Consider the following 19,840-nt stretch of genomic DNA (forward strand, 5'->3'; position numbering starts at 1 on the left):
TTGGTCATCAAAGATAAATGGTTGACTCTTGTAGTCCCTAAGCTTTTATACAGATTATGACATGCATGGCATGGAATACTTTGTTGTCAGTTTTGGGTCACCTGTTCTGTCTATTCCTGCAAACCCCTTGCCACCAACTCTGGGATGGTCTTGATTTACATAGGAATGAATGTGAGCAATGGCCTCTGCACACCAATGCCCCATTGCCTTGGTAATTACTGTCAGGCTTATCACTTCTAGAGGCACCCACTGTCCATAAAACTGTGTTGGTAACTTTCAGAAACTGAAATCACTCAGAACAGGCCCAGCTGAAAGTCAGAGAATACGTTCTGCTTTAGCCAAAACTAGAACACACACCTTGAGTTACAATTATATTTCCATCTAGCTTGCAGCCTTGATTACCTGCACAAGGTGATTTTTTAACAGTCATAAATGCCAGAATTTGAAACTGAATCTAGACAAATTTGATGGGAAATCTGGAATTGTGAAAGTTATTGATCATAGGGCTACTGTTCTGTATTGTCCATCACATCAATTCATCAGGCCAAGTTGAGTAACTTTTTAAATACAAAGTATAATGTTTTTTGCTGCAAGTTCTCTTTCGTTCGGCAACAGCCAGCCATGAAGGAAATCTGACTGTCATGATTGGTTGAATAGGTAATGATGTCTAATTCCTTTACCAAGGGACTTATCCTGTTTCAGGAAGATCTAAAAACTGTGCTCTGCAATAGGTTCAATAGATAGGTTCAATAGAGTCACTTGAACATCTTCTCTTTAGCACCTGATGCAGATATCAGAATAGGCTGTTATTGTAGCAATATCATTCTTTTACAGAGATGTGAGCCTTACATTTCCCTACCAAGTTAAACATGCTGCAAAATGGCCCTCACAGAAAGCTGAGCTTTCAAATAGCTCGGTGAGCTGCAAATACTAATCCACTTATCTCAGACAGGTTATCTCAATTTAAAACCTCAAGATATTGAGCCAATATCCTCAACAAGCTAGATCCTTTGCTTATCCGGCTCTGGACTTGTTTGGACACATATTCTTTTCACATACTAGTTTCATATCTAGTTTTAGTCATATGAAGCAATCCAACAGTGATGCATAATCTGTGTATAATGGCACACAACTATTGAAATCTGTCCCTTTTTCCTTGTTCTGATCTTCAGCTCGCAGTTTAGCTAAAAGAAGAAGTGAAACAGAAAAGGTAGTTAACCTAGCTGAAGGAATGACAGCCAATATCAAAATATAGACCTTCCTGACTCCACAGCCTCTCTGCATTGCTGAAGATAACAACAAAAACATAACACAGCCAGCAGTACAACTGAATTGATTTATAGACACACAATCACAGCAGAAGTAAGGGAACATTCCCAGCTCTCTTGATTGTTCATTGTCTCACAGATAATTTAAAATCATGATACCCTGGGAATTCTCAAACCAGGAAGTCTCAAAAATGCATGGGAACAGTGCATAATGAAGCAAAGAGAAGAGCATAGAAGTAAGTAAAATGTGTTCAAGGACTTGTAGATGTAGAATAACATTTTATTCTACTGTAATGTGTGCTACTTAAAGGCACTACAGAGGAAACATAATGGTGTAAGTAGGTTTATTCTTATTTTGCAAGAATATGGATTGTGATACTTCATGATGGCTACATGAACCCTTTGAAATGTTTTTGATTTATACCTGCCCTCCTCTTTATTGTGACCATTATGTTGTATTATACAATTACACTTAGCAGCTGGAGTCTCATTCATGTAAAGGATATTGAGTCTTAAAAATTGAAGCCCGGAAGATAACAGGATTATTCATACAATGTGGAAGTGCTGCAGCACTTGGGGAGGTGCACGCTGCCTTCTCAGTCAGAGAATCCTCGAGAGACAAGCAGATGGATCTCATTTATAATAAGAGATCTACATTTTGGAACTCATGTCTTTGATTCCTATCAAGGTAAATTAGGATTTGTGTGGGTTAGACAGATGGCACTACAGAAAAATAGTGTGAGAAGTCACTATTGACAGATGCTCTGACTTTTAATTTTGAATTTTTAGAGTACTTAATGAAGATTTTGGAGAGAGTTGGAACATTCACACCACTGTGAAGCTCTGCACAGCTCTGAAATGTTGATATTTATGTATGTCCACACACATACATGTGTGTGTATCTATTTATCTATAAAGGTTGTTATATTTTAGAGATTCACACTTATGACACAGTATACAATGGCTGTAAATAGACAATATATGTCACACGTTGAGATATCAGCTCTGTCTGACGCAGTGTTTCAGAGCTCGCAGGAACCTGAGCTCCCGGCCAGGGAAGCCCGCACCAGCTGCTGCAGCTGCCAGCACTGAACCAATTTTTTTTCTGTGAAAGTTTGCCATCTAGAGGCCATCTCGGGAAGCACCAGGATATAAAACCACTGTAATAAAACATTAAGTGAATTTTCTGGATGTTCCTAGGTTTAAATTGTTTAAAAACAGCACTGTCTTTAATATCTTCTTTGTATAGTTTTGTTTGCAATATCACTTTGAAAGTGTTGAGCTGATACTACTCTCCAAATGAGAATCGGTTCTTTACTGAATTTGTAACATGCACGTGTAATCTGAGCCTGGTTCAGTGAAAAGGGATTTTTTTAAACTGTTCATAAAATATAATCGAGACAATTACTTTTAATCTTTTCATAATGAGAAAGATTGTTTCAGAAGCCTTCTCTTCTACTGGGTGAGCAAAGATCAAATAGCAGTAAAAGTAAATCTGGTCATTATAGAGACAGAATGCAACATTTATGGCAGAGAAAGGTAAAAATTTTTTTTCTTCGGAATATAAGTCTCTTTATTCTCCTTATGATTTTTTTTTCACTGCAAGCTAAATGAATTTTTTTTCATTGAAAAATGCTAACCGATACTTCCATTTTAATTTGTTTCTATTGAATTAGAAAAGTTGGATGGAAGTGCTTTTATAACACTACTAAAAGATGAAGAAACATCTTCAAAGATATTTGGCAACTTTTCCACAAAAGTTTGCAGAAATACTAGTAGTGTTATGATTTCAGGAGCACTTTGGAATTAGCGCCAGTACTCATTTCTTCCTCTTCATCATGAAATATAACTTATGGTTTTGGGTTATTTTCCTCCTCCTTTTCTCATTAGGATAATTAGGTTCCATTTTCACCCTAAAAAAAACTGTACTAAAAGTGTGTTTTAAAAAATGCAGGAAACTGTACCTACCACCATTTAAAACTTAAGAAGGAAGAATATCTTCGCCAGAGTAGGCCTGTTAAGTTTAGGTAAGTAACGATGTATTCAGCAGAGACATTTGTTTTATCTCAAGTTATCACTTGAGTTAACACCTTCCTCACACCCTGGCCCAGTCACACACACACACATTCCCTCCAGCTTTTATAGGAATAAACTTTTACTTGACAATACATGTATTCTTCCTCTGAAAACATTTTTCTTGATGACTCAAAATACCCTGCTCAGTACAATGTGCAAAGAAGGACAGATAAGGTTACTGACTGTTGAATTTCAGAAGTACAAGATGACTGGCATCTCATGGTCTCTAAAATGGGACATGACTACTACCTATACTGGCTTGCTATAGGAACCTATGTCTTGCTGTAACGGGTGCTGCAGTGTTGTCCATAGGCAGGTGTTGCATTTAGAGGTTAAAGACCAGAACCTGAGCCATTTCATGATGCCGAGTCTCCACCTTTCGCACAAGGAAGTTGCTTCAGAGGCACAGAGAGGGAGACACTGAGCTTCCAGGCTCTAGGATGAGGCTAGATCTAAGTGAGCATTTTAACTGCACAATTAAGACAGTAAATTTTAATCTGACACTTGCTCCCCCAGCTTGATGCCCTTGGAGGGTGGAATATGATTGGTAAGAAAAAGGACACACCACTGTTGCAAGAAAGTTATGCATGCCATGGACAAAACATCAAACACCCCAAAATCCAAGGGGAGATATCCCTTAGGCAGCGTACTTCTCTGTCAATAGGGAACAAGATATTGATGCAGAGAGCAGGGTTTCAAAAAACATTTCTTAAAATACATTACTTAGTTAACCTTCTCTGCATCAGAAGGAACAAGTTGATGTAGGAATAAAATGCAGTGACTGATTTCTTCTGTCTCTCTCCACATTTGTGTTTGAGACAAAGCGCCAGCCAGAAACAGGCTGCTTGAGAGACTGAGGAAACAAACATGGTGACAGCTCTTTTTGCATCTTTGCTGGCCCACAAGCCTTCTGCGCACCAGCCTCTCTAAGTACAGCAGCAGTAATGTAAAAATAGACTGTACCTTCTAATTCTAAATTTAGATACTAAAATGGTAACACCATAGCAGTTTATTTATGATTTATTTTGAGAATTCATTTCACTCTGCTACTGTATGAGCAAACATTAAGACCTCCATCCAAAGAAAGCGGCCAGTTCCAGAGCAGCTCTCTGAGGGCTGCATGCTTGAGCAGGGGAAAGACTGCCACCCCACTCAAAATCCCAAAGCAGTGGTCAGTGACATCATCCCATGCAGACTCAAGGTAGCTAAAATAATGCAGAAATTGCAAATGTCTGTAATTTTGTTTCCACCTTTTACATCAGGTCCCTACCAACCTGCTTCTTGGTATAAACTTGAGACAACTTAAAATTTGGCTAGTGGTAAGGCTTTCAGGTTAACACACAGGCAAGAGAGACATAGCATTCACTTACAAGTACACCAGGCACAGGTGGCAGGTGTTGGTGGCAGCTGTTTGTGACCTATGTGGGACCAGTTCTGGGACTGCCCTAAGCGCTTATTGGTTGGATTTCTTAATACCAGAATCAGTGATTAAAAGCTTGTTAATTGCCAATAAATTAATTTAATGGAAATTCCACTAAATGAAGTTATTTTGTTGCCTATGATGACCACATATGTTGGAAGTCCTTTAAGTGATCTTTTCTTAAGGTCTTTTGCTGGACTGAGTTTTTTCTGCCAGTCCCAGTATGTGCAGTCTCCACAGAGCTGGCTTGTTTCTTGCTTGATCAACACACTGTGATGCTGCCTTCAGTGACTCACTTGCTTTTCCCAGACTGAGCTGTCCATCTGCCACCTCAGAGAAGTATGAGACAATTGCTGAAGACTCAGATGAAGGGAAAGAGATGTATCTGTGCTGTGGTATGTCCTGCAGTGTTTGTTTTGGTTAAGAGTCCAATGACAATGTTTTGGCCAGGTAAATTTATCAGGCTTATTGATTCAAATAATTTTCAGAAGAAGGAGAAAATTAATTCACCATAAAGGCTTAGGCCTTAGAGATTTATTAATAAATTATTTTCTTTGTAGAGCATTTTTGGGTCTCTTGTGACATGACGCACTAGGGAAATAGCTGCAGAAAAATTACACTTGCTGTGTTTTCCATTCCTTGAAAAACTTGTAATATTTCTAATTCCACCTGGGTTTAAGGATTTTGGTTTGCTCTTTCAGATGAAGTAGGTAATAATTTGGTTCTGCAGCATTCTCTGCTCTTGTTTACTCTTTGTTCAAGAAAAGAGCTCTCTCCATATCCTGGTGGCCAGGAGATACAGAAATTTGCAGGGCCAGTAAAGCAAGACATTTAAGTTATGAGAAAAAGCTACAAGCTTGGGAAGTTGCCTCAAGAAGTTATTTGTTTTCCATGTGAAGTAGTGCACATTCCCTGTTCTATCTCTAAGATAAAAGATCAACAAGTGCTAAGATGAGCACCAACATCATACTTGTACCAGCAGGTCTTGCGGAGCATGGAAATGAAAACAGAGGGTAAATTTCACAGAGCTTTGCCTTCATAAATGTTTTTTTGAATGTCCAGAACCTCTTTATGTTGACATTACATTAAAATATATTTTGCTGGAATTGCTGGAAAATATACAAACATGATTTCAATATATTTTGATTGCTTTATCTTCCATAATTTTTATTGGCATAATTTTTTTGGCATTGGCTCTCACGTAAATTTTTAGCTTCAGTAACACCCTGAGGCAAGTAGTGCCACAGCTCATTTCCCTTTGCCATGAGAGCACATTCCTTTTGCTTGCTTTGAATATGTCATCTGGTAGTTTCATATGACATCCCTTATGTCATGCTTTGGAAAAAGTTGGTGGTCAATCAATCCTAAAGACTTTTTTTTTTTATATAGGGTTAGTTTCAGATCTTAATTTACAAGTGTAGGTAGGCTATGTTTGTGTGATTTTCAGTAATTCCAGTAGAAGTTCTCTCAAGCCCCTGGTGTCACCAGGTGTAACTGAGCAGAAGTTTAGTGATGTCTTTCGTTCCTCATCTTTTTCTTAAAGACATGAAATACTGTACTCCATGCACAAAACTTATCTGTTTCATGCTTCTATTGAGTGATCTTAGGACAAACAGATGCTTGCTTCTGCTTCCCTACTCAAAATAAATAATGATATCTGTTGTAAAACAACTTATATCTATAGATGAAGAGCCATACGTAAGATCTAAATGTCATTAACACATAAATTAAGAAACCGAGGTATTTTGTTTTTTTCAGGTGTGCTGGTCCAGGGGAATACAAAGCCTTAAGATTAAAGATGAGAAGAAGCAACAATAATTTGTTTGTAGTGCCAGAGAAATCTTGGTGGAAACAACTGATACCATTTTCCCAATGAAAGTGAGGGCTTGTAGCTTGGTGTTAGCTGAGAAAGAACTAGGACTGCTAAGGAAAAACCCCACACATTGGAAATAAATTTATTGTATTGAATTTTTACAATACAATCAAATACACTGTCCACAACACATTCCAACTCAGAAGAGAATATACATTTTTTTTTCCCTCAGGAATATTACTCTACATTGAATATTTCTTTTCTAAAGTCATTAATTTTCTTATTTTTTTCCAACATAAAGAAGGCATATCATTTGATGTACCATATATAAATGAACTTGGGTTTACAAAAAAGCTAAAAGAAATTAGGCGTTCAAAACCCCAATGATATTCCCAGATCCTTTGTAAATCCTACTTCTACTGTTCTGATTAGTACAGCCAGGATTTACTTAGCTGCTTTTTGTACTTTCTGAATTGTACAGATGCATATTGGTCCTATCAAAACATCCCCTCTCTGCAAAGCCTGCAATGATGTTCACTGCCAATGCGTTTAAAGGAAAAATGTTTTTAACTTTGCATTGATTTGCAGCAATTTTTATCTTCAGGAAACAAATACCACACTCCTTTCTAAACATAATTAATTCCTCTTGTTCAACAATTAATTAGTTCACAGTTTCTACTTATGTATTGAACATGTGTATTGACAATTCTTTACGTAAAGAGGAAAGATAGGAAGAAACAGCCAAAACATTTTAGTCACACTTTGCAAAGATAGGTCTTAGCAACATCATACAGTGTGTTTCATGAGAGAATTGTACTCTTCTACCAGTTTCTTCTTCTCATTTAATTTTTCCAGTACTGCATCCATTAAGTATGAGGCAAATGGAAACTGAAAAAGAAACATAATAAGAAAAATTATCATTGAATGTTATTTTCTTCATGTGAAAAACATTTATTAAGTATCTTTAAACTATTAGATTTCACTTAGTTCTGACAACTACCACACATGCAGACATCTGATCTTTAAAGTTCATCTGCCTAGTTAGTATCTGAAAATTTGCTCCCTATCATAAAAATGATAAAAGAACAGAGTAAAATGAAAAAAAGATAAACACCTTATTGAACAATTCATGCTTTACTGACCATGTTAATGATGTAAACTGCAGTACCACCATCTCTGTCATTTATCTTCAATCAGCTGATCAATAAGAGGTTACAGTCAAATCTAGGGCATGTAGAAATGGTAGCGTATGTTCACTACTCTCAGGAGAATTAGACAACAACTAACCAGTACAGCTCTCAATGCTGTGGCAACTCCCTTAGACTCACATGTGAAAATTTGTAAATAAAAAAACCCAAATCAAAACAAAAACCAACCCCTCAACAGCTCCAACTGCATTGATTGAGATAGTATACAAACATCTGCTTCTCTAAAACCCGATACTTAAAAGTTGTATTCACTTATTTACAGGAAAAATGTGAAAACCTCTTCTATATGCCCTCTAGTATGAACAATGTATTTATACAATCTATGTCTTCAAAGAGAGAGATTTAGTATATTTTTCAGAGTCATTGCTTTAATGCTCAAAGAGGCATTTTTTTCACAGTTTTGGTGCACTGGTTCATTGTATTCTGGGAAGTGATTTTGGAGGTGGTACAAAACACTAGTCATTGCAGCTCCTCCCAAAATGAGGTTGGTGCTGCACTAGAGGAGAGCTGGAAAGCTTTCATTCACCTTTGAAAAGTCTCTGTCAGCTTCACAAAGCTGTGTCTGCTTTCTTGTGAGACCCGACGTAATTGTAGGGTCAGTCCCACACCAAAAGTAACACCTGATATTCATATCAGAAAGCCACCAGAAATAAATCAGGCAAAATATAGCAGATAGCTGAGCAGCTTTCCTGCTTTTCACAGCCATAGTTCAAAGCATTACTTTTGCAACTAGAACCAATCTCTAGTTCCACACTTGAGTACTGCTGCTCTGATTTTTAATTTCACTTCATTATTCCATCTTAAAGAGGAAACTGTATGCTAGTTATACCAGACAGAGTACTGCCTGTTTCCTAGATGTAGGAAACAAAAAATATAAAACAAACAAACACACGCCCCCGCCCCCCGCCACATAGAAGTACATAAAATACAAATACTGATGTAATGGCTGAACCGATATACCAATATGAATCTATACACTGATAATTATCATTAATAACAAGTCAGTGAAAAAAAACTAAAACAGTAGCAAGGAAAATCTTGTTAGTAGAAAGCATGTATCATGAAGTGACTGTAACAGCAATCCTAAATGTTGTTCAACAGTCACTTTGCAGCTACAGAAAAAGCAGGACAATTTGTATTATTTCCCTTTTCTACAAACCAGGGAGTTTTGAAGGGCTGGTGCTTGCCAGTCAGACATGTCTCCATCTGTCATAAATAACTTCTGTATATGGTAATAATTTTCTAGTAGACATCTACATCAGTCAGCTTTCTCCTGTACACTACTGTGATGACTTTTGGGGGAATAAAGGGATCCAATTCACTGAGCACAAATCTATTCAGAGTAATATAAGACATAATCTTATCCGAAATTCTGTGACACTTACTCGCTACTGTGCTTTAAAAACACTGACCCCAGCATCCTGTTCACTCTAGTTGCTCTACCTCCTTGTCTAAATGTTTTTTTATGAGAACACTACGCCATTACCTCAAAGTCTTTAACTCTTCTCGCTTAGCTTGACTACATTAATTTCTGATACATTTCACCTCCTTAATGTTGTGCCTGAGATGAATTGTTTCTTATTGATGTCTCTGACTCATGTCTTTCTAGCTACATTTTACTTTCTGCTCACTACTCTCTATGGCTTCCATGTCATAGCAAAGTGATCTTTCAATAACTCCTTCCATTTAAATCATTCATTTAAATCAAGAGCATTTGAAAGCTGAATGTTACATGGTTCTCTCAACATGTTTCAGAAAATGTGCTGCATGTTTTTATCTAGTCTTTTTTCCATACAGACACCCAGAACTGGATGATCTCTACAGTCTTCATCTTTAACAGAAGCCTGTCAGATGTACTTTTAATGATGGCTCTGTAACTATCCTGGGAAGCTTCCCTGTACATTTCTCCCCAGAACTTCACAACTGTTGGAAGATATCTCTACTCCAAAGCATTCACCTGAGCTTCCAAACCTGCCATACGCTTGGCAAGCCTTGGGAGTTCAGTGACTGCTAAGTGCATACCCAAGGAGTGAAAGCTTGCTAATACCATGATAATTATATATTTTAACACAAAATACTTTTTTCAAATGTTTTCTAGTTATCTGTGCCATAATCAATTTATCTGAACACTAAGCATTAACAATGATAGCAATCCTAAATCAGTACATTATTGTAGGCCTGAAGAGAAGTAGTATTTACTGATTTGTACAAATTCAGAAAATTTGAGAGTGTAAACTACATGTGGATTTAAAGATTTTTATTTATTTATTTACCGTTACCAGAATTATAGATTGTTTGATACTAGAAGGCCATGTGAAAGAAACTGCATATATCTTACACTACTTATCAGACAGTATCTTTGTGTATGGACAGCTGATAGATATAATCCTAAAGAGTCAGGAATGCTGATAGTTATTTCTGCTGCTCTCACCTATTTTTTCTGACCTTGAGTATACTTCTTATGGAGATCCCTTCTGTAAAAAATAAACTAGCAATATCTATTGACTTCACATGACATGACTGAGTCTCACTCAGCACAAATGCATTAATATATATTGATGAAAAGACTCAAAACGAATGCAAGGCAATGCTGTTATTCTACTAAAACATAGCATCTCTATCCGGTGCACAGTGTTATTTGGCCTCTTCTTCACAAAGACTACCATGTGTTAACATAAAAATAAAGGTATTTAATTTCTGGAATACAAGAATTAGTCATTACATCTATTTTAACTCTCCCCATATGGATCACCAGTATAATACATTTGCCCAAGAAAACTATCCAAACGCTCTGCAATGCTGCCTCAAATTGAATTAAATCACAAAGAATGACCTGAAATAGAAGTAAACTCAGATTAGAATGACCAGAACTTCCTAATTTCACTATAAAATAGAAGTCTAATTTTATAAAACTTTGGAGAAATACTTCACTTCAGTATTGATCTTTGTCCATTCTGCTTTGTATTGGATGTATACACATGATTATCTAAATACATATGTGCCTGCCTGTATTCTTGAGACATCAAGCCAATGTCTCCTTGTTCTTAGTCCAGAACAAGTGACGTAATGTGATTTTGTTTCTGTGCCTGAGACAAAACATAGATTCACAACACAATGGATTGTCAGTGCACAGGACTGAGCTCTTATTTTCATAATGATGAGAAAATCACGTTTGCTTTCTGATGGTCTGATGCAAATCTTAATGGTGCCCAGAATCTGGTTCAGATTGCACTGGTACTGCTTTTTAAAGTGCAGGTTCTCACAGCACCTGGTGATGCTGGCAATGGTGAGTGTGTGCATATGTGTTTGCGCATGGGTGAATACATTCGTGCAAGTGAGCAGAGGACGGACAATGAGCAGAGACTTATTCAAACAGAAGAGGAGGACATACACAGGCTGGAGGGAGACTAATGAAAACAAAGCAGGCGAGTACCAACCCAACACACTTGAAAGTAAACAACCTATAGCCGTTAGTGCTATATGGAGTTTTTCTGGAAGTTTTCACTGTTGCAATATCATCTGTTGACTCATAATGATGTCACAAAAGGCAAGATTTTATTAGGCAGCTTTGTTGATGTCAGGAGTGATATCCCAAGGAGTACATGAGGAGGAAAGTAAGGCAAGTGCTGCTGTATATCTGATAAGGAACATGGCTAAATCAATGCTGTCATTTGGTTCAGTGCTTGGAAGAGTTAGGCAGATGATTTGTATTTCATTAAAAAGTAGTTCTTGGAGACTTCCAGCAGTAATCTCAATTGGGCTAACATTCTGTACTCACATATAAAATTATAAATGGATTGTTCCAAGATGCTGTTCCTTACAACCTCTCACAATGAATGAAAGCCTTAGGTGGTAAAAGAAGTCTTGTCTAAGCTATGTGAAAAGAAGTCATCCTCTTGATTTAGCTATAGAAGTTTCCTGTGATGGGAAAAAAAGCTAGACAAAGTTGCTAGCTTTTTTTTTTTATGATTATAAAAAGGCAGTGCTACTGTATTGTGCCAGGTTCAAATAATAAGACATACACACCTAGATGTGAGGTGGAAAGTAGGGAAAAGTCTCATCACTCATCATGCAAGCTGTAAACACACATATATGAGATAACCATATTTGTTTCCTCCTCTCCCAAATTCTATGAACCGCTGAAAACTGAATGGTCTATAATGTGATACCTTGCCCAGCTTCTCTTTCTCATACTTATCAGTAATGCATAATTGATCTAATGCTTCTATACATGATCCAGTTTTCCCTGTGCAGGTGGCAGATATCTGCATGCATTCCTGTGAAGCCTCTCCACACGCAGGTTCTTCATAGGCAAGAGAATCATTTAACCTTTATTCTAATCTCAGTTATTAAGATGTTTCATTCCTTTACTTCAGTGTGAACACTCCAGTCACTGGATATTAATGTATAAAAAAAAAAGGCAACTCTAAAAAAACACTTGTTGACCATTCAAGACGTACGTTTAGGTAATAAGTGATTTTTACCAGACCTGTACATGACTGTACTTTTCAATTATATGGGATTCTTTTTTACATAATAACAACTTGATGCAAAGATGTCTCTATCAAACCGTAAGCTTCTTAGTAGAGGTGTAGTTCCTTCACATGTGTTTCAATACTATTTGATAAAATAAGGACACACATACTCTGTGAGCTTCAGGAATGCAAAAATATTTTTCACTGAAATATTAACATTCTTGTAAAGCTGACAGAAAGTAGACTTTTAAGTCAGAACAGTATGGAAAACAAAGGTACAGATAAAGTGTAAAACAGAGGTGAGCTATCCTTTATCACTACACTTCAGGGGAATCTATGAAATGACAGCAAAAAGCAACTAGTGCTTCCCTCAGTCCTCCTCAAAATTCTAATGCAGCAGTAAAATGGCGTATGTCAGTAATAAAAATAAAATGTCTATGACATTTTAAATGTTATCGTACTGTCACAGCAGAATAAAATTAGCTTGAAGAATGATCTAAAGGGATATGATGCAGTTCATTATGTATAACAGCAACAGCAGCAGTTTCCCAGTGTTCATAAAGGTTTCTCCATTAAATTTACCTCCAGTCAATAATTAGGAGTCCACAAATAAGCCTAGGCAATTAAATCAATACTGCTGGGCAATTATGTTCCAAAGTCCTGGCACAATGGCACAAAAAGACACTATATCAAATTGCAATACTAAGTGATGTGATGCAATTTTCAACTGAATGTTTTCTCAGAATAACAGAGAATGGCAAGCCTGCATCTTTGTTTGAGATGCAAACAGGCACATGGTTTGCCAGTCTGTATCATTAAGCAACCTGTTACGAGTGAAGTCCTGTAAGAAATCTTACAGTTCACTATGAGCTTTAGTTTTCTGATGAGAAATCTTACCAATGCCTTCTAAAGGAAACCCTCTACAAGATAGAAGTTAAGCATTTTAAAAGGTTGAAAGCTCTTCTGTGAGTTGCTCCTAGTTAGAGACAAGAAATCACAGTAATTTCCATCCTTGTGACAGCATGGACAGAAATTAAAAGCAGTGCTGGCTTCTCCCAAAAGGCACTAATCTCCTTGTGATTTTAAAGATGGTCGGGTTGCCAAGAATTACTTTTACTCTCAGAGCTTCTCCTGAAGAACCCCACAAGATGGAGCAAAAATCACTGAAAACCACTATTAACTTGTACACAAATTGATACAGCTATAAGCAGCGAGCTCCTCTACCCCTAGCTAGCATTTGCAATCCTAATATAGTTGGTTACTTAGTCAAAAACCCCCATACTCTCTGCAAGCTGGATTTTGCCATCTGTGTATATCAGAACAAAAGAAGTGAAAAAATTGTGCTTAGAATTTTTTAATGAACTGCCAAAGAATGATAACAGAAAATAGCATAAGAATTCTCTGTTATATTCCATGAATCTGATTCATATTGTAGAATCTGTAACATGGACAGAATTTTGAAATTTATAGATTCAGATAAAATCCTGATATGAATGGAATGTAGGGCATAGAAATATTTGTGATTTTACCGCTGAGTTCCATGTAACACTATGAGGTTAAATTAAAATGCCAGTATTTCTGTCAAGAAAAAGGAACTGATATTTCCATCTCCTCCACTGCAGCAATTAAGTTGTCTTAATGGCAGTAATTTTTGATAATGAAAGAGGGAAAACCTGTCATTTTAAAAAAAATCTGGTCATAGGACACAATCTAGTCACAAAAGCTGTTAATAGTAAAATATATAAATCTGAATGTGATTTTTATCTTGAAATGGCTTTCAAAATATTTTCAATAATTCACATTCTTACCAGAAATGAACTACAGTGCTAATGGACCTATGCTAGTGAATATGCATTAGGAACACTGGATTTATAAATCAAATTTTATTTCTTTTCAGACATCAGGTACCTCTAATCTGATTAAAGGAGACAACTAAAATATAATGGAAAAGTTTGAAGAGTCAGTGTATGTTGTCAGTGATGTCCAAACAAAAGCCGACTATAGCTAGAAAAGCAGGGCTCTCACCTGCCAATAAATTGCCCTTGATCACTTACAAGAGGGGAGCATCCCAGCAGACTCTGTGTGTATTAAAAAAAAAACACTTGAAAGAGAAGAAAAAGTATCACACAGGTCACAGCAGCAGTCTCAATGGACCCCTCAGGGATTTCTGCTAGTCTCAGCCTTGTCATCCTCTATGCAGCTTTCCTCTCTGCCCAGAAAATGTCGATAGGAAAATGTTTGAGGGGCCTCTGGTGGAAATTTTTTCATTCTTTCTGCATTGACAGGATGCCAAATCAATATTTACTTCCCACTAACAAGCTGCTCAAGGTCTCAGTAGAAAATATTGTAGAGAATGCGGGAAGACACGATAATAAACAGCTGTCTGGCTATGAGGAAAACATGAATTGACTGGAAACAGGTCCACAGTAAAAGGTCACTGAAACCCATGAACTCCTCAGGTGTCCATATCAACTACTAACTTTAAAGGCACATAATAAAAAATCTCTTTTTCCTAAGAGGTATGAGAGAATGGATCCTTTTCACGCTAACAAGCATTACTCAGTGTCTGAATAATTCAATTAACACATTTGCCAAGATCTGTGCCGGTTTTCTCCAGAATTTTTTCACTGGTTTCAGCTGTTAAGTTTGCTACAACAAACCCTTGCTTAACATATCTTCAGTTTTACCCAGTGACTCCTTAAGAAAAATAAAAATTAAATGCTACAAAACAAGGATTTTATATTGTCTCATCACCGTATAGCTTGGGACCATCAGTGACAACATAATTACAAATGCAACAGATGAATTACAACCTAAAACCATTTAGCTATTTAGAGTAGAAAGTTATAATTCATTTAGGAAAGATATAAATTTACCACCTGTGCTTCAAGAAGTTTCTGTATATACTGCATCCATTCTTTATCTTTTTCAAATTCAATTTTTGTCTTTGCTGTTTCCTAAAAATAGAAAAATATGAACAGATACAATATTCTGACAATATTTTATTTAACCAATATGCAAACTCTCTTTTGTGACTTCTGTGATACAAAGCTCCAATAAGGCTAAAATTAAGTCATCATCAGAGTACTAATACAGCCCAATAATGGCCAAGTCCCGGACACTCTTATTAAATTAAGTGTAGGGGCTTTTTCATGTATCATTTGATCAGGCCTAAATAAATCTGGATAAGAAATCCTATTACTTTATTTAATAGTGGGTGATTTGATGAAACACTATCAAATATTTCATAGTAAAATGTATAATAGAATGAACAAAAAAAGGCAATGGATTCCCTCAGAAACCACCTGTCTACTAGAAATACCTTTAATAGGTATCAACACTGAAGAAAGGAAGCATCAACGGAATCAACCTGGCACAGCAAGACAAATTCTAATTTTGTTTTTATTAATGCAGATGTCTATTTAAAATGCATAACCCTGCCAAATAATATCATAAAAAAGAAAACTACTAAGGGTTTTCAAATAATGTCTCTACATCTACATGCTCAAACCAGTATATTTATATTTTATTTATGCATGCCCGAAGTCTTGCCACCTTATGAATCTCTAATCTGACCTTCTTATTAAATCCAACTGTTCTACTCTTTTTGTGCTGGATGTCACACAATGAAATTCCAGTCTTTAACTAGAAATCCTTTTCCTCAAGAACAGAAACATACAGCATCTTCTGATTTAGTACTTTTTTACTGAAGAGCCCTTAAATAACTTACCTCATCATCTTCTACTTCTAACAGCTCTTGAAGATCAGTTGTTGAAACATTAAGGATAGATGCTGCCAACTGAACAGACTCTTGGGAAAGACCCTTTATGCACGTCCTCGCCTCTCTCATTTTCTTTGCCTGTTTGATTTTTGTTCTCAGCTCCTGTACGCTGTGCTGTAACTCCCTGGTTAGAGCCTGGAAGGTGCAAAACCAGTATCATTTAGACTAAGCTTCTTTAGGTAGGAATATTACCTTCAGTCTGTTCTATTGGTTCAAAAAGATAAGTGCGCTGATATTGAATAATATGGTATTTAGTACACAAAATATAAATTAATGCATTAAAGCAGAAAATGTTCCTAAATACAGATAAATTTTTTAATGTCTTTAGCAAACAATTATATTCACAGTGCCAATTCATAATTTCAATTAAAAATCCTTTCCTAATCCAGTCTGCCAAAAATGCTCTTGCAATAACAACAGAAATGTCAGGCTTTACTGTGGTCAAGGATCTTTTTAAAGCTCATTCATACCTCACTGCATGAAGAAACACCAGTTTCTCTTTATTCAAACCCTGAAATTTCATTTCCCATCATACAGGGTAATTCTGAACAGTCCTGGCTACTGAATTTTACAATATAAATTCTACAGTCTAAACCATCACAGTGGTGGTTATCCATTGTTGGTAGCAGCATACCCTTGGACCACACAAGTTCATCACATTACTGTCCAAGGTTTGCAAAAGAAGGGCTGTACTCTCTATGCAGCTGGCCTATACAGAAAGCCTAGCCAGGCCAGGGAGTCTCTTTGCAGATAGTAGGTGTTCTAAACAGATAGTTGCTCAAGCAGTGGGAGGAAGACCAGGTGCCAGACCAGAACCATTCCAATTGTTCTTTAATGCTGACTTTGACAAGCTCTCTAACAGGGATGCCTCAATTTTAGATTCCATTTTGCAGTTGAAGACTTTTAGTTAGTTTTAAGCAAGAATTAGAGCTTGATTGGATGTCTAATGCTGCACAATTAAACTGCCTGTATTATCATTACTACTATTACTAATGACTGAAAAAAGCCAATGCTAATAAAAGGCAATTTTTCTCCCATCATTTCTGAAATATGGTGTACACTGCTAAGCTGGAAAGATGCTTGTAGCCTGAAAAAAAAATCAGAAAAATAGAATACTATTAAAAGAAAACTTTTAGAAAGGCTGAAACTATAGGAAAGGAGAAGCATCAGCTGGAGTGGAAAAAAAAAGAGATTATCAGGATTTATAAAGCTGATAAAAAAACCTAGGAAAACAAAAAAAAATAAAGAGATGACTAGATAAAAAATTGTAGTCATGGTTAAGAGGAAAGAAACCCAGCAGGGGTGAGATGATTCTTCTTTGTTTATTTAAAACATATTATGAAACATCCTGCTAAAAAGACTTTGTTGACATGGATAAAAACTGAATAGAATCCAAACCTGATTTTGGTTTTTGTTCCCCAACACCACACAAGTACTAAGCTTGCACAATACCTTCCTCAGCTGAACACAGGCCAAACTGCACAACAAAGAATTTAAAGTTCCTTTCTTGCCTCCTATTCCTAAAGCTCTCTGGTTCAAGGAAATACCACTAAGTGTTAGTATAAAATGGTTGCAAAACTAAAGTTACTTTGTTTCAATATAAATCAGAATCACAGAATCACAGAATAACCAGGTTGGAAGAGACCCACCGGATCATCGAGTCCAACCGTTCCTACCAAACACTAAACCATATCCCTCAGCACCTCGTCCACCCGTGCCTTAAACACCTCCAGGGAAGGTGACTCAACCACCTCCCTGGGCAGCCTGTTCCAGTGCCCAATGACCCTTTCTGTAAAGAATTTTTTCCTAACGTCTAGCCTAAACCTCCCCTGTCGGAGCTTGAGGCCATTCCCTCTTGTCCTGTCCCCTGTCACTTGGGAGAAGAGGCCAGCACCCTCCTCTCTACAACGTCCTTTCAGGTAGTTGTAGAGAGCAATGAGGTCACCCCTCAGCCTCCTCTTCTCCAGGCTAAACAACCCCAGCTCTCTCAGCCGCTCCTCACAAGGCCTGTTCTCCAGCCCTTTCACCAGCTTTGTTGCTCTTCTCTGGACTCTCTCCAGAGCCTCAACATCCTTCTTGTGGTGAGGGGCCCAGAACTGAACACAGGATTCCAGGAGCGGTCTCACCAGTGCTGAGTACAGAGGGAGGATAACCTCCCTGGACCTGCTGGTCACGCCGTTTCTGATACAAGCCAAGATGCCATTGGCCTTCTTGGCCACCTGGGCACACTGCTGGCTCATATTCAGTCAGCTGTCAACCAACACCCCCAGGTCCCTCTCCTCCAGGCAGCTTTCTAGACAGACTTCTCCCAGTCTGTAGCACTGCACAGGGTTGTTGTGCCCCAAGTGCAGGACCCGGCATTTGGCCTTGTTAAACCTCATGCCCTTGGACTCTGCCCAGCGGTCCAGCCTGTTCAGATCCCTTTGCAGAGCCTCCCGACCCTCCAGCAGATCGACACTTCCACCCAGCTTAGTGTCGTCCGCAAACTTGCTAAGGGTGCACTCGATGCCTTCATCCAGATCATTGATGAAGACATTGAACAGGGCTGGACCCAGCACTGAGCCCTGGGGAACCCCACTTGTCACTGGCCTCCAGCTGGATTTCACACCATTTACCACCACTCTCTGGGCCCGGCCATCCAACCAGTTTTCCACCCAAAAAAAATTGCATGTAAGACAAAACCATTTTGTCAAAAGCAGAGCAAGACATTTTATTTAAAAATTGCTGTCTGAGACACAAGAGCAGTAACTGATTGTCAGAAGACCTTCCTAGTGAGTTCAAATTCCATGACTCAGGTAGAACTGTGATTGTCAACAGAGACACCTTGGCTGAGTTTAAAATGAGAGAATAAGATTTTCTTTCAATCATCATATGTGGGGCTCATCTTATTAAATTATCTCTCACCAGCAGCTGATAAGCTCCCGAAAATTCTTTTTTCCGCCTTCGTGTCATAGAAACCGAATGCAGAAATATGAAGGCTGTTTATTGGCATTTGGGGTGAAGTACTCTACAGACTCTAATGTATCCAAAATATAGTTATTAGGGAGCATTTGTTGATATATCTCAAAGCAAGCAGAATAGATTCATCCAATTCCAAGACTTGTTTATTTTTCTACCATTTTCCAAATTCACATTTTTTGTACTTAGCTAAAATTTAATTATTAAAACCAAAAATTAGCCTACAATGAGTTTTAGGACAAAAGGTAAAATGAGATTTGTCCTGTTTTCAGATTTACGCGTGGTTCGCTCCATCCACAGTATTTTCAACAAAAAATGTATGTAAACAGAACTGAGAGGAATGAAGAAACCTAAAATGTTATAGGCATAGGCAAGGAGCTAGGACAACTTGAACCAAGGTCATAGAATGAAATAGACTAAGGGAGAACAGAGCCTCAAGTATAAAAGCACACAGTATGAAAAAGAAATACAGATAAATCACAATATGTTTTTGTAGCATTTGAAATGGTCCAACAGTAGATCGCTCCAACAACATGTAGGAGATGTGTCTGACAATGGCAAAATAAGCCCAACTGCACATTTTCAATCAAAGTGAATCAAATCAGCTTCCCAAAATTTAAAAGTAAGGAGATCTCTCAGACACAGGTTATCAGGCTATGATCAGAAGATGCACAATTGTATGCTGGTGCAAAACGAGTGAAATATCAAGGAAATTAACTGCAAAGCCACATGAAAAGGCTATAGATAACGATAGCAAGCAGAGCACAGACGAACAAAAAGCATGATAATAAACGAAGTTAAACATTCATTTGAACATCTCAGATAACATAAAACCATTACC

The 19,840-nt window shown here is 37.4% G+C and overlaps 1 protein-coding gene across 1 annotated transcript in view; it reads right to left on the reverse strand.

Annotated features, from left to right (window-relative positions):
• Positions 1-6,787: 6,787 nt before the first annotated feature.
• The window catches only part of CNTLN (centlein), a 194,554-nt gene continuing 181,501 nt past the window's right edge, over positions 6,788-19,840 (reverse strand). Inside the window, 3 exon segments of the mRNA XM_069880520.1 lie at positions 6,788-7,465; positions 15,140-15,217; positions 15,991-16,176. Coding sequence (XP_069736621.1) covers positions 7,364-7,465; positions 15,140-15,217; positions 15,991-16,176 — 366 coding nt within the window. The 3' untranslated portion in view covers positions 6,788-7,363.

The sequence above is a fragment of the Phaenicophaeus curvirostris genome, chromosome Z (genome assembly GCF_032191515.1).
Source record: "Phaenicophaeus curvirostris isolate KB17595 chromosome Z, BPBGC_Pcur_1.0, whole genome shotgun sequence".
Taxonomy (NCBI): Eukaryota; Metazoa; Chordata; class Aves; order Cuculiformes; family Cuculidae; genus Phaenicophaeus; species Phaenicophaeus curvirostris.